The following is a 23,761-nucleotide window of genomic DNA, read 5'->3' as shown; positions in this document are numbered from 1 at the left end:
GAGTCCAGTAGGAGATGACTAGAATGTACAGATTCTAACTAAAATCTAATGTTAGGGAAACAGCCTCTGAAACTAGAAAAAGCCATCTTTCTATCTCCCTACCGGCATCTGACTTCACAGCTGATTCTTTAAGAGTGTCAGCACAGACCAACTCACAGCATCTGCATCTTTGACTAAAAGATTGAAAAAAAAAATCTGCGGACACCTCCCTCATCACAGCTGTTTAACTTCTGCGCCACAAATTAGATGTGGACATTCTCACGTGCCCACATCAAATCAGAAGGCAGTGAGATGTGCTAATGGCTTTAAAAAAAAAAAAAGAAAGAAAAACAGCTAAGCAAACACAAAGATTCACTAGGTAAACACACTGCATGCAGCGGCTGGCGACTCTGCAGAGAAGATTCAAAATGTACTACAGTTCATTAATATTCCGTGGCACAGATAAAACATGGATGGCATCTACGGAATGTCACACATAACCCTTCTCCTGTACTCTAATCCATTGTCGCGTCTTCTATTATTCAAGGCAGAGGCCTTTCTTCAGGAAAAAAAAAAAAAAGGCGGCACAGGGGATAAACAAACAGTAAGAGAGCGGGAGAGAAAGACACACACACACACACACACACACACACACACACATCAGGGCCTGCAGAGACATTCTTTCACAATGAGCAGTTAAACTGTTTCCAGCCCAGAGGTTTAGGAACTTTACATATGCAGCGGGTGCTCCCCCCTCTCAGACTGCCATGCAAAAAAAAAAAAACCCGCTGGGTTTGGGCTTCCACATTAGCTGAAACCAAAAGCCATGCAGTTTAGACATGTTCCTCCACCTCACACTGCAGTGCTCCGAGGCTGTCAGTATAAACAAATGCTAAATAGCTATTGGTCGCGGGGAAAGCGAGTGCCATGCAGAAAGCGTTAAAATATTAAAGACAGACAATACTTACTCCAAGGTCAGCCCCGGAATCTGTAGCCTTTCCCGCTGGGCTTTCATGGTTGTTGGATGTTACCAACACTCTATTGTAACCGTGACACACATTCCCTGCCAGCGTCCCGGTGATGACAGAGAGCCAAAAGGAACCTCTAGAAAGGACTGGACTAACAATCTCTCGAGGGGGAGGGGGATCCTGCAAGTTTGGGTTCTTCCACCTCTAGCAGTTATCATGAGATGTCAGCCGCCCGCCTCGGGTTCACGGCAGTGCACGCTGCACTGATTTTGTTAAGGGAATGAGGCTTTCAGCTCTGCATATCAAGTAATTGGTTTCTGATTTTTTTTTTTTTTAAAGAAAGTCACTCCACTCACAGACCCAGCTTTCACCTCAGTGAAATGAAAAGTCCTCCTTGCCAGGCAGACTAGAAAGGAAAATAAAGCAACAGAATCATACTTGTCAAAGAGTTTATCTCCACAAATCCCAACTCATCACTCCTGCCCACCCCCGATTTCCCCCCTCCCCACCCCGCCCACCCCGGCTGTCCTCACAGAGAATGTGGCCACTGTGATGAAGTTCTGTGGCCTCTGTCCCTTGCTGGCAATGACAAAAATCATTCATGCCCCACAAGAGGAGAGGAATGGGACTCAGTAAAAATAATTCTCCACCCGCCCCCTCCGTTCCTGGCCATATATGGTGATCATCAGAAAGACGAATCAAAAAACTGCATTAATTGGGGGGACTTTGAACTCCAGTGGAAGGCAAAGACTTGTGGGAGAAGGCAAAAGCCCACAGTGGGAAAACACGAACTAACCAGAGGTGCAAGTAATGGAAGAGCTTAACTGATCCTTTCTGAAAGCTGAATTTTAAGAGCATGACAGTATAACCTACTTCGTGAGAGGAAAGGAAAGGGGAGCATATATTTTGGAAGCCTGAGTTTCCTGCTGCATTTAGTCAAAGGATTTAATTTTTCACAGTACTCATAGTTTAGGACGAAGTGTACTTCCATTGTTGTAGATGAAGAACGTATCTGAGTCACTTCCTATAACATATTTAAATTTCTTTTTAATTTGGCAACCCCCAGCTCAGGGGGAAGAACTGCTAGTACAAATTAGAATTTTGTTTTAGCAAAACTTATTCGCAAGCACCACAAGTCCACATTCAAATAGCCGGTCTGTGGCGAAACAACAGTGTTCAAGTAGTTACAAGTAAGAGACTATATAGTCAGTCAGGTTCCATCTTTTATGGCAATGCAGAAACTCCAGGTGGTGTTCCAGAATTGGATTCTGGTGTGTTCATGTCTATCCAGGGGCCTGTCCAATGTAGGGATGCCAGGTGCAGTTGTTTAGGTTGTAGACAGCGCAAGTACACTGAACAAGAAGGAACATAAGGAATAAATGAAATTCAACCTGTTTCCCTCCAAGCCAAATTTCTGCATTGGCTCTGGGCTATTTGTACCAACCCATTCCCCTACCACCCTTTGATTTTTGGACCACACCATGGAGTGCTCAGGACTTATTTCTGGCTCTGCACTCAGGGATCATTCTTGGTGGGCTCAGAAGACCATATGGGTGATTGAACTCAGGTCGGCCGCATGCAAGGCAAGTGTCCTACCCAGTGTACTATCACTCCAGCCCCTCCTCTAATTTTTTTCACTGCTTTCCTTAGCTCTGCCCTCATCCTGGGGGTCACCTCTTCCCAATTCTTCACAAGTGCATATGGCTTATGAGGTTCATTTAGTATTCTAAGAATGCATCACTTAACCCTGACCTACAAACTTGCCCTGGGACATTAATAAACTTTAACAAGGTTATGAATTTCTTTTATGTGGGTTCCCTGATCTAATTAGCATACAGCCCTTGCCCCTTGCAGAGGCAGTTATTCAAACTGGAAGCACATCTGCTACAGGGAAGCAGACTGAAATGTAAACAAATAACCATAGTTAATATAAAAGGCAAAACAGTGAGAAATAATACAAATGAATATAAAATTCCTTATAATGTCAAACATCCAGAAATTTCACCATCCTTGCCACTTACAATACCCGGATCCAAGGCATACAGTGTCCTGGCCAGCTTACTATAAGTTTCTTCTACCTGATTTTTCTACTTCCTCCTAAGCATCCTCTATACACTAATGTCAGAATTATCTTTTTCATAATACATCATGTTTGTGTTCAAAATCCTCCAGTAGTTTCCTTCTTGTCTATGTAAAAGCCAAAAAGTTAGCAAACATGACCCAAAAAAGGCAGGCATCAATAGGGATGATAACAGCAATGTATCATGGCAAAAGTTATAGCAAAAGTTAATAATCACATGTTTGGGGCTGGAGAGAGGGTACCAGTGATGAGGCACTAGCCATGCATGCAGCTGCTGTGGCTGAGCTCTGGTTTGAATCTCAAGTATCACTTATAGAACGTGAGCCTCACCAGAGCACCCCTGAACAGAGAGCCAGGACTAGCCCCTGAGCTCCACCAGGTGTGGCCCTAGGCCTCACTCATAATAAACCTAAAGGCAAGAAGATTGCTGAAAAGATGCCTACAAAGGCTAGGGTGCATGCTTTACATGTAGGAATGCCAAGTTCAATTCCTGGGATGACCCTCTCCCCCCCATCAAGCTAAAGTAGCCACCAGACAGAGCCCTAGAACCACAACAGATGGAAACATGTGGACAAAAAGTTAAGGGCCTGCTTTGGAGGATGCCAGAGAACTATCCTCCCCATTAATTCTAACAATTGACAAAATAATAATAAAAATAAACAAAACAACAAAAAAAAGCTTATTCTGATTTCCTCATGACCTGCTCATCAAGGGAAAAGGATTCTTTGTAGAGAAACCATGTACCAGGGAAGAGGAGAGGAATCTGAGGCTTGAAATATGACTATTTTTTTGAACCCAAATAAAATGGATCTGGACTCTGATCATTTCTAATTGCTGACATCACTGAGGCACCTGGGTATCACATTCAACACAGAAGTCACTGAGCAAAAGCCACATCACCCCAGGATATGCCAAGTCTCACATTAAAATGCCAAGCTGCAGAAAATTCAGGCACAAAGGAAGTTGCTAAAAGCTCTCGCCTAGATAGGGTAAGCAGAAGCTAAACTGTGGAAGTCAGAATAAATGACCTGGTTGCTTAAAGAAAAAGTTTAAAAATGAGGAAACAAAAGAACTGGAGGGAAAACTTGAAGATTAAACAGTTTTAGGGGTCAGAGTGATAGTGTAGTGGGTAAGGCAATTGCTTTCCATGTGACCAACGTAGTTTAGATCTCTACCACATATGGTCCCACAAGCCCTGCCAAACATGATTCCTGAAGGCAAAGCCAGGAGCAATCCCAAGCACTGCTGAATGTGGACTAAATCTTAAAAAAAAAAAGAAAAAGAAAAAAGAAAACCTTAGAAAATGTATCAATTAATTCCAACCTATGAACTTTGAGGGTTCTTGATACCAAAGTTTTTATACACATACACATATGAGTGTGTATGTTTATATATATGTATATAAACACATAATGGTCTTGGATACAAACTGAATATATGCATTTATGTGTATTACTCTTTCCTTCTTCTCTCTCTCCCTCTACTCCCTCTTTAGCTGACTATCTATGATTTGGATAAAACTGTGTGTTTTTTATTTTGGGGCAACACCTGGCTGTGCTCATGGATTATTTCTGGCTCTATACTCAAGGATCACTACTGGCTCTTTTCAGTGGACCAGGGGATCGAACTTGGTTCAGACAAATGCAAGGCAAGCATCCTACTATCTCTCTGCCTCTAACACTAATATTTTTTGAATGGGAGAAAGCGGAACAGTTTTTATCTTAAGATTTTGTTACTTTCTTCTTCCCAGTGGTTATCTCTCTGGCAAGCTTTATGAATCTAAAATGCTATAAACAGAACACGAAAAGCAAGCAATGAAAATGTAAAGAAGCGTGCAGAGTCCAAGCTGAAAGTGAAATTGCCCACCTTCCACTGATTTGATATAGTCTCCAGGGCACAATGCCACCATCTGTGAATTATGCCACTTTCCCGGTGGGTGCCTAGCACTAGTCTTTCTATTCTAAGTTCCAAATTGGTGTGAAGACTGATCCTTGGCTTCAGTTTTCACCCCTGAGTGAGCTGGAAGCTGCTCATGAGGTCTGCAATTAACTTCTTTTCTCAAGCAGCTGAAGGCCAAGAGTATTAGCAGCTATGTATGATGTTGGCCCAAGGTCCCACAAATTACTCCGTGAACTCAAAGTCATGGTTCCTTTTCTCCATGCCTGCAATAGTTCATTTCAATTTGCACTGGGAAAATACTCTCCTCCCCCCGCCTTTATATCTGCTGACTCTGGGTGAAACTGACCCCATGCACAAGCTCCAGATTAATCAAGGCAGCATGACACATTTCCTGAACATGGAACAGGATTCAGAGATGTGCATATAACTTCTGTGCATATAACTTGCACAGAGATCTGCAAAAAAACAGACTGAAGGCATAATACCTGGAAACAGCTACTTTTCACACTCTACATAGGAAACATACTTTTCTGCTATAGCTCAAGCTGGGAAGTTACATATCTTGGGTGATTTTGTGATCATCAGGACACTTGTAACAAACCTAAAGTCCATTAAGAAACTGCCATGAGATCAGAGTCCTGCAAACTAAGCCATATAAATAGAGCTTTTTGAAACATGAATCAACCCATACTTGAAACTATACACCGGAACTTTTTGGTTATAAAATCCAAAAAATTCATCTCTTATACCAATTTGTGTTTAAAATATTGTCATTGCAACCTCTGCTCCTAAAGACTATGATCTGAGAGGTCTTCTAACCCATTTTTCCATCCAGAGCGGCTTCTTAAAGAAATGCATCTAGACTGTGAGCTGTGCTACAATTCCATGCTGCCCGGGGAGGGATTTTTCCTCTCCACCGTGTTTTTCTGCACGGAAAATGGCGGTGGCGGCAACATCCACGTGGCGAGAGCCACCTTCTAAGACTCTCAACCCAGAGGTATGAATTTTCTGGTTTTGGGGCTCATAGGCGATCAAGGGAAGGGGGCGTTACTGGCATCCCCTTGGCCCAGATAAGATCCAGCGCTGCCGCACATGAAATGGACCCTCTGCTCCTACAGACTATGATCCGAGAGGTCTTCTAACCCATTTTGGCACCCACAGCGGCTTCTTACAGAAATGCATCTAGACTGTGAACTGAGCTAAAATATCAGAAATCCAAAACCTCATAGAGTCTTCATTCTCAGCAATGAAAGGAATTTATTAAATGATGCCTTTTCAGCCGGTCTGATTGTTGGGGGAAAATTCCAAACAATAATAGTGAGTTCTCTATTGAAATATTGAATGTATTCAAAGTATAGAGAGAATATAGTAAAGATCATTAACTACTTAGGTGGGGGCTGGGTGGTAGGGAGGTATTTTTGAGTTCTTAGTGGTGGAAAATATGCACTGGTGAAGGGATGGGGGTTCAATCATTATATGACTGAGACTTAAACCTGAAAGCTTTGTATTTTTTTCACAGTGATTCAATAAAATAGAAACTTAAAAAAATATATTGTCATTTACTACTAAAGACTCAGAATCAGGAAACAGTCATTGTCACTGTCATCCCGTAGCTCATCGATTTGTTCGAGTGGGCACCAGTAAGGTCTCTCATTGTGAGACTTATTGTTAATGCTTTTGGCATATTGAATACACCATGGGTAGCTTGCCAGGCTCCACCATGTAGGCGTGATTCTCTCGATAGCTTGCCAGGATCTCCGAAAGGGATGGAGGAATCGAACTTGGGTTGGCCGAGTGCAAGGCAAACGCCTTACCCGCTGTGCTATACCAGTGGCGTATCCGATATGTCAAACACAGTAATAACAAATCTCACAGTGAAGATGTTACTAGTTCCTGCTCAAGCAAATCAATGAGCAATGGGATGACAGTGACAGTGACAGCTACTATAGATGAACAAGTGATATAAGAAAGTTTTATTGGTTGTATTTAACCAATAAATGTAACTGTTTCCCTTTCCATTATGTCAAGAAAACCAAGCAACTAATCTCACCTAGAAAAATCTAATATCCTGTGAAATTCACTGCAATAGTGATGCTACTTGCAATGGTTAAAGACTAGATTTTACCCAAGTGCCCATCAATTGTAGAATAGCTGAATATACTGTAACATGCTTTCTTGACAGAATGCTATACTGCAAGGGAAAAGACCCACAATAATCTGGATGAATTTTATGAGTTAGGCTATATAAATATGATTAACCTATGAGAAAGTACAGTGACTACCACTATGAAAATAGCATGGTGATTATTCAAGAAATTAAATAAGAGATGAACAGACATATTTCCCCTAATAAGACATATAGATGGTCAGTTAAGTACATAAAATAGTGTTCAATATCACTTATTATTAAGGAAATACAAATCAAAACAATAATGAGATGTTGCCTCACACCCACAAGAACAGCATATACAAAAAGGAATCGAAAACAACCAATATTGGCAGGGATGTGGTGAGAAAAAACCTTCCGGTGGGAACATTATCTGGTTCAGCCTGTATTGAAGGCAATACAGAGAATTCTCAAAATATAAGAAGAGAATTTCCATATGACCCAATAATTCTACTTTTTGATATCAATCCCCAAACATAAAAAATTAATTAAAAATGTATGCACACCTAAAGTCATTGCAGCACTTAGTAAACATTCAGGATAGAGAAATAACCCCACAGCCAATGACAGATGAATAAAGAGGTTGTGGCACATACATGCAATGAAATACTACATACCTAGAGTAAAAGAGGAATTAGGGCCAGAGACATAGTACAGCAGGTAAGATGCTTGCTTTGCATTCTTCTTGTTGTTGATGAGCTTAATCCCCAGCACTGCATAAAATTCCCCTGAGCCCTGCTAGGACAAAGCCTGAGAACAAAGCCAGGAGTGAGCCCTGAGCACTGCTGGGGCTGGGTATGGCCCCCAAAAATATAAAAAAGAAAAGGAGAGGGGCCGTAGTGATAGTACAGCAGCTAGGGTGTTTGCCGTGCACGTGGCCAACCCGGGTTCAGTCCCTGGCATCCCATAAGGTATCCCGAGCACCACCAGGAGTAATTCCTGAGTGCAGAGCTGGGAGTAACCCCTGAGCATCGCCAGGTGTGACCCAAAGAGCAAAAAAAAAGGAAAGAAAAGAAAGCTTGCAGATTACTTCAATGTGGACAGATCTAGAGGGCATCATGTTAAGCAAAACAAGTCAGAGGCAAAAGGACAAATACTGTTGACCGGGGCTGAAGCGATAGCACAGACCAGGTAGAGTGTTTGCCTTGCACGCAGCTGACCCGGGTTCGGTTTCTAGCATCTCATATGGTCCCCTGAATACCGCCAGGAGTAATTCCTGAGTGCATGAGCCAGAGTAGCCCCTGTGCATTGCTGGGTGGGTGTGACCCAAAAAGCAATAATAATAATAATTAAAAATACCGTTGACCTCACTCACATTTGGTATACTAAAAGACAAAACGAGAACAGAACACATTGAGTGATGTCAAACCTATGACCCTTGATTGCAAAATTTAGGATTATCAAATATTGGAGTGAGGAGGCTTGAAGGGGAGAAGGAAGTAGACCAGAAGTGACATAATGACCGTGGTAGAAGGTCTTGGATACTTCGATGGTGATACATTAACTTTGTAGGTTGAAACCATAATCAATGCTAGCGTAAACATGTTACCTAAATGTCAATACAATTTTTAAAAGAAATTAAACAGAATTATCAAAGGATAAGGCAATTCCACACACACACCTCAGCATAACCATAAAAAAATAAAAGGAGAGAATTGAACAGATATTTATATAATTATCTTTGCACCAGCATTATTCACAGTCGCCAAAAGGTGAAAGCAACTCTGGTGTCTATCAACAGATGGGAAAATATGACAAATAAATACACCGGGATGCTACCGAGCCCTAGAAAGGAAATCTTACATATGGTATATCATAGATGACTCTTACAGATATTAAGCTAAGTGAAATAATTCTATGATCCCCCCCCACACACACACCTGTATAGGGTGTCTAGGATATTCCAGTTCAGGGCAGAGAGTAGACTGGTATCTGCTGGGAGAAGAATGGAACTAAAACGATTTAAGGATACAGCGTGTCACTTTTGCAAGAGGAAAACATTCTATGAAAGGTCAGAAACAATGTTCATACAACAATGTGGAAATACTTAATGCTACAGAATAATATACTTTAAACAGTTTTTTATATTGTAATAATGTAATTTCATATTGTCATATATAATTTATAATTTCATATTGTCATAGCACAGTGGTTGGGCGTTCGCCTTTCACATGGCCGACCCGAGTTCAATTCCTCTGCCCCTCTTGGAGAGCCCGGCAAGCTACCGAGAGTATCGAGCCCGAGAGGCAGAGCCTGGCAAGCTACCTGTGCGTATTGGATATGCCAAAAACAGTAACAATAAGTCTCTCAATGAGAGACGTTACTGGTGCCCGCTCGAACAAATCGATGAGCAATGGGATGACAGTGACAGTGATTGTCATTTTATACTGTAATAGTGTAATTTTATTTTGTAATGCTGTAATTTTATATTATATATATATATTTTAACACAATTGGAAAATAAAGAAAAAGGAGGTGCACCTATCTTACGAGGCTACTTAGACAAAATCCAAAATTGGGCAAAACCAATCTGTGGTCTCAGGAGTGAGGCTGGGGGTAAAGGGAGTAGTGGCAGGTGGTCGTGGGGAGGGAAGCAGTGGCAGGAGGGATCCTGAGGGGGGGGGGTCTTGGGAAGCAGGAGTCATGCCTTGGTTCTTGACCTAAAGGTTCTTTCTGGTGCCATGGACATCTGCAGTTTGAAAATTCTTCAAGCTTGTGAATTTTGGGATGCTTTGAAGTCTGAGGCTACATCTCTAACAAAAGTAAAAAATTACTATTTTTTTCCTTTTTATTTATTGTGGGTAGGGCGTTTGCCTTGCACCCAGCCAACCCGGGTTCGGTTCCTTTGTCCCTCTCGGAGAGCCCGGCAAGCTACCAAGTATCTCACCCGCAAGGCAGAGCCTGGCAAGCTACCCATGGTATATTCGATATGCCAAAAACAGTAACAACAAGTCTCACAATGGAGATGTTACTGGTGCCCGCTCGAGCAAATCGATGAACAATGGGACAACAGTCACAGTGACAGTGATTTATTGTGGAGGGAGGGCTGGGGGCATACTTAGCAGTGCTCAAGTTTTACTCATGACTCTGTGCTTAGGGATCACTCTCGGCAGTGCTTGGAGGATACATAGGTGGTGCCAGGGATTGAACCGGGATCAGCAGTGTGCAGGAAAAGGGTCTGAATCCCTGTTCTGTATTTCCAGCCCCGAACAACCTATTTTAGGGACTCTATATCTTTCTCACACTTCTCAAATTCTTTCCCATAAAAAAAAAACTATTTGTATACTACACATTGTGTGCAGGATTCGAGGTCATACATCAGAATGGATGCATGTCAGGAAGACTGCTAGAGCAGCAGAACCTAAGTTTCCCAGGTACAAGGCCTTGAACTCAATTCCCATTACTGTATCATACCTCTGAGCATCAGTGAGGTGGGCCTTGGTTGCCAAAATGAGCAAAAATCAATTAAACAATTATTTTTAAGCATTCAAAGAAGAAATTCTCACATGCACTAGTAACTGTTAAATAAAAAATAAAGCAGATTTTAAATAAATTAGAACAAGAGAAAATAGAAAATGAAATAAAAGAAAAAAATCCATGGAAAAATATGAGCCCAAATAAGCAGTAAATTCAGAGTTGTAAAGGATTACATTTTACAATTATTTTTTGCTACCAAAATAGTTACCCAATATCATATAGTAAATATTAAGACAGGATTTTAAGTCAATATTCTGACCCCAAATGCTTCATCCCTTTTATTATACTAGCTTTCCCGTACTATAAAGTATAAATATCTTGCATTTTGACAGAATGATTCCAGGAACATTTTTCTAGCTATATTCACTAGAAAACATATTACCTATATTAGCTAACAGTAGCTATCTTCAGCATATTTAATTAAATCTCAAGCTGATTTTCAATGATATCTTGGAAACCAGATAGATATTGGCTGCATAACCCAAAATGTAAGCTAGAGGGATTTGTCACAAAACTTCCCATGTCAAAAATGGTCACTAGTAAAGATATTAAGTTAAATGAGACATGATTGTAAAAAAAGCTTCCCAAATTACAAAGCATTTCCTGGAGGTGATAATTGATAAGAGAGCTCTTCTATTTCCAAACTTGGCAATGATACTCTATAGTTATCTCTTACTCTGAGGGATTACTAGGGTTTGGGAGGCTGGCACCAGCCTTATCGTTGTCTATTTTTGTTAACTGTTTGATTCTGCAAGGCTCAATCCATCATCTACCACACCAGCTTCTTTCAAGAGCTCCATGACAGCAGAGAAAATCTTTAACAAAAAAAGCCCTTTCTTTCTAAGAGACTACCCTGATGGTCTGATTTTTTTCATCTTTAAAAATCTTCAAGCTGTTGGGGCTGGAGCGATAGCACTGCGGGTAGGTAGAATCGAACCAACCTGGGTTCGATTCCCAGCATCCCATATGGTCCCCTGAGCACCGCCAGGAGTAATTCCTAAGTGCATGAGCCAGGAGTAACCCCTGTGCATTGCCAGGTGTGACCCAAAAAGAGCACTGCACTACACTGTAGCACTGTCATCCCGTTGTTCACCGATTTGCTCGAGCAGGCACCAGTAATGTCTCCATTGTGAAACTTCTTGTTACTGTTTTTGGCATATTGAATACCAAATACTAGGTAGCTTGGCAGGTTCTGCCATGCGGGCGGGATACTCTCGGTAGCTTGCTCTCTGAGAGGGATGGAGGAATCGAACCTAGGTCAGCCACATGCAAGGCAAAGGCCCTACCTGCTGTGCTATTGCTCCAGTTCCCCCAAAAAGAAAAAAAAATCAAGCTGTAAATTTTAGGACTGTTACTTCACTACTGATTACAATGCATGTTTGTTTGTTATTAATATCTACTCAGCATTTTTCACAGTGGATATTTTCCAGGTTCTTTTTGATTTTATAAACAACAGGTGCCAAGTTCCCATTCTGCAGGACTCTGGCTGGCCAGGGAAAGTGGACACCACCTGCATTCTCCAGGCCCCAGTGTAATGGTCCACAGGAACTCATTTGCGGGATCTTTTGTTCCTCAGTCAGCTGTGATGTAGATTACAGATAAGAGGTGTCTCTTTGCCCTTTCAAGAAACATCAGACATTTTTGATGCTAGGGAGGAAAAATATTTCTTTTTGAAAAACAGTTTTTTTAGACCGCTGATATTTACAAAGTTATTCATAATTGAGTTTTAGACATACAATACTGCACTACTGATCCCACCACCAGTGTCAATTTCCCTCCATCAATTTCCCAAAGCCTCTCGCTTACTGCCGCCCACCAACCCCCAGACTGCCCTGTTGATAGATACCTTTCTAAGCCGGTTGTTAAAGTTTGGGCCTCTTAATTTCAGTGTTGTTGACTCTGTGGTTTGGGTATTTGGCTCTATCATTCCTTAACACCATCTTTGTACTTTAATTCCCTAACCTGGCCTCTGTCGCTTCTCATCTGTCTTTACTTCCTTTCCCCTCCACTTTTTCTTTACTTTTCCTCCCGATACTCCAGGGTCAAGGTTGATCCACCCTTAAAGCATTGCAATCTCTCACAGTTATTCTAAATGTAAGTGATATCATCCAGTTACTTTACATATAAGTGCTATCATCCTGTTTATCCTTCTTCTTCTGGCTAACTTCATTTACCATGATGTCTTCGAGATCCATCCATATTGTTGCAAAAGGCATGGTTTTATCATTCAGCTGTGTAGTATTCCATTGTGTATCTATACCACATCTTCATGATCCACTATCTGTCAGTGGTTCAATTCACATATATAGCTTTATTTCAAATCTAAGCTATAATTGGATTGCTGCAATAAATAATGATGTGCATACATTCTTTTAAATGTTAGAGAAACATTTTTCTTTCTTTACTTATTCTTCTTTTTCTTCTTCTTCTTACTTTGCAGGGGAAATATACTCTGTGGTGTTCAGGGCTTACCCCTGACTCCATTAAGGGATCACTCCGGCCGGCTGGACATGGGGGAATATATGGTACCGTGAATCAAACCTGGGACAGCCTAGTGCAAGGAAAAGACCCTAAATGCTGTAGTATCTCTCTGATCTTCCCTAAGATTTCTTCTTTGACCCAGTCTCTGAGCATTTCAAAACAAGTCACAAAGGAGAATTTCTCTCTTCATCTTAATACCATAATAGTCAAATACATCGAATTATAAGACCTAAAAGAGGTAATGTGGAGATTTGCAAATGAATGGAAATATTCATTTATCTTATCTTCTGAATAGGAGAGGGAACAACACACTTAAAATAGTTGAGAGAAGAAAGGGGCTGGAGAAAGAGGAGTTTAAAGCCCAGGGATTAAGACACATGCAATGCTCAATGCCTGTATCACCTGGTTCCCCCAAGCACTGCCAGGTAGAGCCCTGGAGAGTCCCCAGATATCACTGGTTGTAGCTCTGATAGTTCCTGGAACCTCAAGGTCTGAGAAACATCCTGAGACCCTAGCTGTATCATTTGCCTGAGTTGGCTGAAACCACTAGGCATGGTACCTAGATTTCCAGAGTACTGACTTCAGGGCCCTTTCCAGTTTGAGAGAGAGAGAAAGAAAAGAGTGAGGGATGGAGACAGAGACACAGAAACAGAGACAGAGACAGAGACAGAGACAGGGAAGAAAAATTTACCAGTGCATGGAATACTTAAATCATTTAAATGTTAACTATTTAAACTATTAACTTATTTAAACTATTTAACTATTAAACTTAATAAAATAGCTTAACTTAAGCTAACTTAAATTAAGCTAACTTAACTTAAATAGCTTAATTTAAGCTATTTAAAAATGGAATAGTTATATATGAATAGTCAATTATTGAAACATAACTATAGAATAGGTAAGATCTTTTAAGAAAGTATTGCATCAACTCTAGGCTTCTAATCCTGAGGTGTGTAAGGAACGGGGAATGATGTACCCCATGACGGAAAGTCTGTATTGGGGCAGAACTTCAGTGACAGTGGATATTTCCCAGGAGTGGTTCCTTGATCTCAACCCCAGCTTGACTCAGAGACTGGAAAAGCTATATTCTTTTAAAGATGTCCATCTTTCAAAAAAATTATTTTCCCAACAAACACTATATGAGCAAGTTAAACACATGTCTGTTATTGCACAATGCTTTGATGACCTAATCAACTCATACTAGATGACCCCAGGCGTGTGTTTCTCAGCAGATGAAGTGATGGGGATAAAACACCAGAAAGAGAGTGCTGGCAACAATGCATACCATGGAGGTGAGCAGAGAAAAAGCAAAAGGCATTTCTGAAACCATAATTTCCTCAGCAAAATCTATTGCAAACCTTCTCTACATGAAAAACTGGGAATAATTAAGAAAATTAGTGTCTTGTTGTTTTAAAATAAAATGCTTTCTTGACTTAATATAGACTCTTTTGGGAAAGCTTTTGCTGATGATAGTCAAGGGGAAGAAAGGGAGGGAAGAAGGAAGGTAACACAGACAAAATAATCCAGTTATTTGCCTTAACAGCTGAAGCAATAGTACACTGGGTAGGGCATTTGCCTTGCACATGGCTGACACAGGTTCAATCCCCAGCATCCCATATGGCTCCCCGAGCACACCAGGAGTAATTCCTGAGTGCAGAACCAGGAGTGTCCCCTAAGCATCAACAGGTGTGACGTAAAAAAAAAAAAAAAAAAAGGTCTTTGATTTCATCTCTTATTCCAAGTTTTACTATAAGCGATAAAAGAGGTGAAAGAGAAGTCTGGAAAAACATTAACCTTATGGTCATCCCATTTGCTTGGATGTGTAGCACTATGTGTACAGGAGGAAAAAAACTAAGTCTTCCTAACCTGTGTCCCTGTGTCTATTGCCAGCAGCCAAGCAATGTAAAGAGAATTATACTTTGTTGCTGGCAGCATTCATTCAGGTGTCTCTCCCAACCCAATGCTCAGGGTCTCTTTTTTTTTTATTTTTTGCTTTTTGGGTCACACCCAGCTATGCACAGGGGTAACTCCTGGCTTTGCACTCAAAAATTACTCCTGGCATGCTTGGGGCACCATATGGAATGCTGGGAATAAAACCCAGGTCAGCCGCGTGCAAGGCAAACACCCTACCCGCTGTGCTATCGCTCCAGCCTGCTCAGGTGTTGCTCTGGGGACCAGGAAATGCTGGATATCAAATGCAGGCCTCCTACAGGTAAAGCAGGCACTCTGGCCCTTCTGAGCTACCTCCCAGGCCCAAACACACTGTTGTTCCTGTGTTATTTTTAATCACCTTTATCGATTTGCATTCTTAAGTTTCTGAAAACAAAAAATCTTCTCTCCCCACCTGATCCCCCAAAGTCAACTGTTTTTCTTGCAACTTGTGAGAGCTATTCCCAAAGCACAGGGAAACTGGGCTCTCTGGATATCATCAATTCACAGAAAAAAATGTAGAAGATGGCAGTTCCAAAGGCAAAAATCCCTAAATCCCTTTTGATAACCTGAACAACTTCCTTCAGTTTCCATCTCTCAGGCTCAGTGGCTTAAAGCTTAGCTTTGCCAAGTGTGGGCCTGGGCGCTGTACTGGAGGTCACATAGCTATGTGTGAGGGTTAGGAAGGAAAATGGCAAAAGGTTTCTGAACAGGAAAAGACCAAAAGTTAGTACAAAATGAAACAGAAAAAAATGAGTATGTCTGGCAGGGCTTGTCCGTGTTGCATTTCTTGGGTGAAAAGGGGCTGTGAGTGGCAAATATGTGCGAAGCCTGGCTTGGGATGCCCGCCGTGCAAGCACAAAACGAGTGCCAACTTCAGCGAGCACCGTGGGCACGTCTGCAAACAGCACAACCCGATGTGGAACCTCCAGAAAGTACAACTCAAGTGCGCGCACCGCGGCCAGATATGTGGGAGACCCCTGACAACATCACCAGGACAACATGGTCACCATAACAACACTTGACAACAATAAAGAGAGAGAATGACAAAAGGCTTTGGGGGAGAAGGTAGAGACAGTGGAACAGACGGGAGTACCAGGAGGCCTGGGTTCGATTCCCAGCACCATGCTTACTACACACAGGACCACCGTGAGGGACCCCTGAACTAATGTAACCCCTTAGCACTCCTGGATGTGGCTCAAACTCTCTGTCCACACACTCCCCAAAGGGAAAACATTTCTATGCCTACCTGAAATAGTTAAATTGAAAATTATCCTTTTTCAATATAAATAAAGCATCATTTCAAGAACACTAGAAAATGCTAATAAAGGCATCTTGTTCAATGTAGAGACCAGTGAACCTGGCAGAGTGTCAAGTGGTCATCATGGAAGTAGTGAAATGGGTCAGAGCTGAACACACAAATGCTTCATTCTATAGGAATAAGCCACGAAACACAGCTGGAGTGATAGCTCAGCAGGTAGGGCGTTTGCCTTGCACACGGCCGACCTGGGTTCGATTTCTCCATCCCTCTCGGAGCAAGCTACCAAGAGTATCCCGCCCACACAGCAGAGCCTGGCAAGCTACCTGTGGCGTATTTGATATGCCATAAACAGTAACAAGTCTCACAATGGAGACGTTACTGGTGCCTGCTCAAGCAAATCTGTGAGCAGTGTGATGACAGTGCTACAACAGTGCTACAGTGAAGCCAAGGAACACAAGCCAACTGCAACTGAGCAAAAGGTGACAGTTACTACTTTAATAGTTGGGTTGACCATTAGCATTATACATTAAAGGATTTCTAATTGTAGCTTGATTTTTTTCCTTTTAGTCAAAATGTATTTAGGAGGATGTTATTTCCAAAACCTCAGACAACATTCACTTAGTAATTCCTAGTACTAAATACTGTAACATGTAGTGTGTCAAACTTCATGTATTCTAATCTAGTCCTATTCTTATCCTTACTTTGAAAATAAGGAAAGGGCAGCAGAGAGGCGATAATCAACTTGTCCAAGGTCACCCAGCTGGGAAGAAGAGAGATCCTTTGGATAATTTATTGAGGTTGCTTGCTGTAGACTAATAACGAATCAATTTGACAAATGCTCCTAAAATACTAGAGAGTGAGGTGTGAAGGAATTGTCTATAATTATAGCATGTGACGTTCAATTTAGATCCATTCATCTTAATGAACTTTATTTTTATTTAGTTGACTTAATGCTGGTATTATCATGTGGAAACATCCCATATAAGTCTCCTGAGGCCCACCAGGAGTGATCCCTAAGCACAGAGCCAGAAATTGGCCCTAAGCATTGCTAAGTGTTGCCCCCAAACAAAAATAAATAATAAATACAAATAAAACACCTGATCCCTCCAAAACCCAAAGCATCTTTGACAAGAGTATCCTGAACATTCCTGGTTTTGAGGATTGCAAAAAGACATTATTTCGGTTTCTGAACAGCATAGCCGACTTCCGACGGCTGCCATGGCATCTTGTATATCTGCTCCCATACCCTCGTTACTGAAACTGCTGTCTGGAATCAGACCTCCCTTATTACCAAAATAATTACCTTCATTCTCTAGTGGCATATGTATTTCTCAGCCCTATCATTTCCACATTCAACCATGTGTTTATTGCTTGCCACTAATCTTTTCGTTCACATCATTATTATTTATAAATACTTGATACATTTTCAGACGTGTTTTTTTTCTGTAACATCGAAATTTTCAACTTGGTCAGTACTAAAAGATTTAATTAAGTATGTAAAGGATCTATGATGTCACTTCCTTGAAGAATTTTATGATGAATGAGATGTGTCTGAAAGGTATCTTATAACCCTTCTCTTCCACTTTATCAAATTAAAAATCTTTATACTCAATAATACCTTTTATAGCACAGCGGGTAGGGTGTTTGCCTTGCACATGGCCGGACCGGGGTTTAATTTCTCCGTCCCTCTCAGAGAGCCTGGCAAGCTACTGAGAGTATCCCTCTTGCACGCAGAGCCTGGCAAGCTACCCATGGCGTATTCAATATGCCAAAAACAGTAACAAAAAGTCTCACAATGGAGACGTTACTGGTGCCCGCTTGAGCAAATCAATGAACAACAGGACGGGACCATAGTGCTACAGTGCTCCCATAAAATTACAAAGTTACTCATGATGGGGTTTCAGGTATACTGTTTTCAAAATCAGGCCTTCTACCAATGCCCTCTCCCCCCAGCCCCATTTGCCTCCCACCCACCAGTCTGCCTCTATGAGGGATGCTTTTTTTCCACACTAAGTTTTTGCTAAGTTGTTTACAGTCCTGTTGCTGATACACTTTCCTACATGACGTTTTTCCATCTTTCAGCACCACCACCTCTTCCCAGTTGAACGCTTCCCTCCACCTAGATACTGCCAGTTCCTCGTCCTATGCCCAACCCCCTCAATGCACCAAAAAGCTATTGTTCCAAGAGGTCTCCCCTGGTCTCCCATCTAAGTTAGCTCCTCTTGGTGTTCTTGGTGTTCTTCTCCTTCAGTGCAGCTATTGCAATCAGAAGGCAGTTTAGATAGGCATTAACATAACCCCTCAAGGCCAGGGCAGTGCCTTTTCTGGTCCCCATTCTCTAAGTGCTGAATCAGCACCATGATCATATAGGAGCATTTCATCAATAACTGACAAAGCAAAGGATTGACAATGATGAGAAGCACGGCCTCAAAAGTGAAATCATCCCACTGAAAGAGGTGTCTAGAAGGCTGGGTTCCTGTTCTAGAAAAGAGGAAATCAAAATTGTCCCGAACCACCTAGAGAAGCCAAGTTTGCAATGATTTAGTCAATTCCAGCTGGGCAAGTGATGCAGATGGCATCCTATGTGTGACTAGCAGCAACATCATAGAGCTTGGGAGCTGCCTTGGAGAATAAGAGAGATGCTCAAAAACCCAATTCAGCACCAGTGCTGGGAGACCAATGGGAAACAGAAAGCCTTTAATATCAGCAGCAAACCACTTGGGAGCTTTACTCCGAGAGGTTAGAAGCAATGCCACTAATGTCTCACTCCTCACTTCCCTGCTGCTCCAAAACCCAGAACCAGAATATCCAGACCTCCCTTCCCCACTGAGTGCGTCTTTCACTCTGTGATGATCGCATCACATAGACAACACAGGTTCTCATCTCTGCTGTTTCTTTTCTATTTCTTGGACTATTCAGAAACGGCATATTTAACTCCTCATAGCCACCCATCTCCTTCACATTCCAGCTCCTTCTTTACAAATGTTATTCAGGATAGACTAGCTTACAATTTTTTTTTTTGCTTTGTTTTGGGGCCACACAGAAAGTGCTCAGAGAATAGCTCATGTTGGAGGAGGACCATGTGGTGTGGGGATTGAACCCAAGGAACTCAGAAGCAAAGTATGTGTTTGAGTCTTTTGAGCATCTCTCCAGTCTGAGATCCACAACACTGGCCCTGGAGGAAGAGTGACAATCACTTCATATGAGAATCTGTCATCTACATATTTATCTTCCTTTATACATTAGAGAGCCAGGAAATCAAAATTAAAAAGTTCCCAGACCACATTAGCTAAATAAGAGTTCTCTTTTCTATCACAAGTTTTTGCCTCTAAAAAAACAGCATTCTTGAAACACCACATAAAGATGTCAAATTGCATCCACACTCTCATATATCTCAATTAAAATCTTCCTCAGGGCTGAAGAGAAAGAATAACAGCCTTGCACACGGCTGACCTGTTTTCACCCCAGCATTGCATATAGGACCCCCCCGGCCTGCCAGGAGTCATTCCTGAGCACAGAGGCAGGAGTAAGCCCTCAGCATCACTAGGTGTATCTGCAAAACAAAACAAACAAAAAAGTCAACTTCTCTTTCCTTTGGGACCAGGGTTTCCTGGCCCAATCTTTGCCACTGAAAATGTTCTTTTGTATGGGCCAGGGTTAAAGCAGGGGAAAATCTGGCCTCTGAAATTGCATTATGATTTCTCTCGGAAAAAAAAATTGCAGAAGGAAGTAGTATTGAGTAGTAAAGCAAGTGGGAGGCTTCCAATCTCTAAATGACAAAGTGGAACGCTTAAGACATTTGAAACACCTAAGTAATCCCACAGTAGTCCTAACCATTCCCTTGTGATTCCCTTCCAAGTGCAGACTTGAAATTTGATATGCTTTCAGAGAAAAGGTAAAGGAGAGATGTTCAGACACTCTCCTTTGTGTGGAGATGGGTTGGGGAGAGGACCGCAAGAGCCCTGCTCCTTTATTTCTCTGCTTCTTTGACAGGTCAAGACCAGGCAGAAACTCAGGTCTGGCCCAAACCCTACAGGGACCATAAAAGTCAGACAGAACAAGAAATATATCTATTTTCTAGGATCCTACTTCTTCTAGGGCAGAAAGAACAATAAAGAATTCAGAGGTGAAAAGAATTAGTACATCATAAAAAACAGGAAAGAAAAATAAAATATTCTCACGTTGACTGTCCCTAAGAGAATTTACTCACATACTTAAATTTATGCAGCAAGTTACTAGGAGCCTCGTAAATACTAGACCCATAATCAAGCTGTAATCATTCATTTTATTTACATTTCATTAGGGGGCACTACGGTAATGATCTTGGAAAGATTTCACTGCAGACCGTGGAAGAGGAAGTGGACATTCTAGAGGAGGAGGAAATAAAAAGGGAATGGCGTGTGTCCCAGAGGCACAGAATTATTAAAAACAATCTGTTTCGAAAGTTACTATGTGCTCTATTTTTTAATGCCTTTCCCACTAGTAATTGCGTTCTAAATTATTTTTACTCCACATATTACATGTGAGGTAAGACCAGAATCTCACTAAAGAATGTAAAGTGAACTTAATCCTTTCCAAGAAAACCAAACCTGTAGGAAATCACAGCTGCAAGAGTCATTTCTCACACACCTACGATAGTCACCTAAATTTTCCTTTGTGTCATTGACGGTCAGCAAAACCCATGACTACCTTTCTATACTGGACTGGAGCGATAGCACAGAGATGGTAGGGCATTTGCCTTGCACGTGGCTGACCCAGGTTCGATTCCTCCACCCCTCTTGGAGAGCTCGGCAAGCTACCAGAGTATCCTGCTCACAGGGCAGAACCTGGCAAGCTACCTGTGGCATATTCGATATGCCAAAAACAGTAACAAGTCTCACAATGGAGACGTTACCCATGCCCGCTCGAGCAAATAGAACAATGGGATGACAGAGCTACAGTGCTAACTTCCTATTCTATAGCATTGTTTTATTTTGTTTTGATTTTTGCCCCACACTGTGCAGTGTTCAGAACTTACTCCTGGATCCATACTCTGGGATCCCTCCTGGATGTGCTCAGGGAAACTTAAGTGGTGCCTGGAATAGTACCAGGTTGGCCACATGCAAGGCAAGCATGTAACCCATGTATCCATGTACTATCTCTCCAGTCCTTCCAAAGAAATTCGAGTAACTGCATCAGAGAACAGAGCAGCAGGCCACTAAATAAAGCAGTCAAAGCCCACACCATTCCTTTGAAGAGTTTCAGCCTTACATTTTCAATAACCTGAAATGAAGATCAAAAGGGAACAGGATTTCTTTATTTATTTTACCTGAGGCAGGAAATACAAAGTCAGGAAATTTCAGGAAGAAACCAAGCTTCCATGTCTGGGCAGTCAATAGCCTGCTCTGAAGACTTATGAGAATGTTGAATAATTTCTTCCAAGTCACAAAGCATGAGACAGAGGCAAAAATGAACAGGAAAATAAAAGAAAAAAAGAAAGCCAGTGCCAATGAAAGAGATGAAAAAAGAGAGAGGCAGAGCGGCTTCCTCACACCTTTCCTTCCTGGTCACCTTCAGCCTGACCTTGTTCCCATGTCCACACAGATGTCAGTCACGAGCTCTGACTTGATTCCCTTCCACAGTTTCAGTTGAGAGCTGTTCCCCCTTCTTGAGCGGATTCCCCAGAAATCGGTCCTACTCCTTCCACTTGGCTCATGCCCAATTTGAAGGTGACACAACTGCTTTTAAAATGTGGGAGCAGGGAAAGGGGGGGATCCTGAGATAAATATGGAGAGAAGCAGGCACTTTGGTGATGAGTGGTATTGGAATGTTACATGTCTATCTCCCTCACCTCATTGTAAAACTGTAAGTCCTGGTAGCTAAATAAGTAAATATAATGGCATTCTAGAATAACAAAGGAGCAGGTGCTTTGTTTTGAACCAACTCTAGCTTATTAATAGATAGATATTTGCTTGCGGAGAGCTTGGAAGCTGTCTCTTTGTATGGATTTATAAGAGACATCATATAAGAAAACTAAAGGATAAAGGTGGCTGGGGAGTCTTCACACACAACCGTGACTGTGACGTATCACTGAGGACAAACTCGGCCACACTAGATATCTGACTTGTCATGAACTGTCATGGCTCAAACAGTAAATGTGAGACCAATCCCACCAAACTGAGCTTTCCCTGCAGCCACACACAGACCTTGTTCCTTCTTTCCCTCAGGACCTGAGCACAGAGACTATCTCTGAGAGACTGTCTTACTAAAAGCAGCTGCTCGGCTGCTCGTGATCTCTAATGGACTCCATGGGCCCCTGGGATTAGAAGCTGAGACTGTGCATTAACCTGAAGACAAGTTTCCTAAAAGAATGTAGTAAACGGATTGTGCAGAGCAGCGAAGAAACTCAAATACCATGTAGAGCATATAACTATACCTTCCCGCCCTGTGGGAGTACAGTAACTCTTCTGCCCAGCTTCTGCTTCAAAGATTTCTGGAACTTTTGTTGTTGTTGTTGTTGTCCTCATTTTGTTTTATTTCCCAGTGCAGGAGAATAGCACAGAAGGTAAGGTGCTTGCCTAACATACAGCTGATCTCAGTTAAGTTCCTAGCACCACAGTTCCTAGTACTCTGGTCTCTAGTACCACTGGGAGTGATACCTGAGCACAGAGCCAGGAATAAGCGCTGAGCACTGTGGGTGTGATCACTGAATGCTCCCATCCCCAAAACAAAGAAAGCACTTCTTCCTGACCCAGACTCAGCAAGTCACTGTCAGATATTCCTGCTGATAAATCAAGTCCTGTCTCCAGAAGAAAGCAGATCCCAGAAGAGTGATCCAGGGTGACCAAGTAGTCAGCAAGATCCACACACAAGGTTTGGTTCTCTGCCATTTTCTAAACATGAAACAGCATGTACAAGCCTCAAGTCAGTGCAAAGCAAATGTGATCAATGAGAAAGTTAGCCGGTCATCTTATACAAAAGCAATGAAGCCTATAAATTCTCCCCAATCAGCAAGTTTTGGGAAATGATGAATTGAAATGCTAGTTTCCTGTTTCCATAGTTCACCAGTTGGCCCCTGAACACTGTCGGGTATACCCTTGTCCCTGCATGACTGGGTGTGACCCCCCAAAGCATCTTCAAAGACCTGAGCTGCAAAGCATCTGCAGCCCATCAGTCAAGACCTTCAGGACTCCTGAGCAGTGCCTGGGTGCAACCCCCGCAAAAAAAAGGAAGGCAAATGACCACCAACTAAAAATAAGTTTTAATCATATTATGATAGAATCAATTCACAAAAGGTTTTATTCCAACATTTTAATTTTAAAATACTTAGAACATCTGAATGATAGGCGATTATGAACTCTGGAGTAATTGTAGGAAATGAAAGTTGCTATTTGTTATATAAGCTGTTCAGAACCAATTTTCTCTGTTGGGGAGGAAATAAACACTATAGTGTAGAAACAGATGTGAGGGATATTGTATAATAATGCAGAAAGCAATCAGGTATACCTAAGACATACAGAAAAAATGTATCAACTATATAA

At 41.8% G+C, this 23,761-nt stretch overlaps 1 protein-coding gene across 9 annotated transcripts in view; it reads right to left on the bottom strand.

Annotated features, from left to right (window-relative positions):
• MAST4 (microtubule associated serine/threonine kinase family member 4) overlaps positions 1-23,761 on the bottom strand; it is a 668,112-nt gene that overhangs the window by 245,128 nt on the left and 399,223 nt on the right. Inside the window, exon 1 of one of the 9 annotated variants that reach the window (XM_055123959.1) lies at positions 948-1,332. The exons of the other annotated variants lie outside the window; for them this stretch is intronic. Within the exon in view, the coding sequence (XP_054979934.1) occupies positions 948-994 (47 nt within the window). The 5' untranslated portion in view covers positions 995-1,332. Of the gene's footprint in view, positions 1-947; positions 1,333-23,761 lie in introns of those variants that run through there. 9 annotated transcript variants of the gene reach the window in all.

Source organism: Sorex araneus, chromosome 1 (assembly GCF_027595985.1).
Source record: "Sorex araneus isolate mSorAra2 chromosome 1, mSorAra2.pri, whole genome shotgun sequence".
Taxonomy (NCBI): Eukaryota; Metazoa; Chordata; class Mammalia; order Eulipotyphla; family Soricidae; genus Sorex; species Sorex araneus.
Note: the sequence above shows the minus strand (reverse complement) of the source record. Positions and strands in the feature narration are given on the sequence as shown.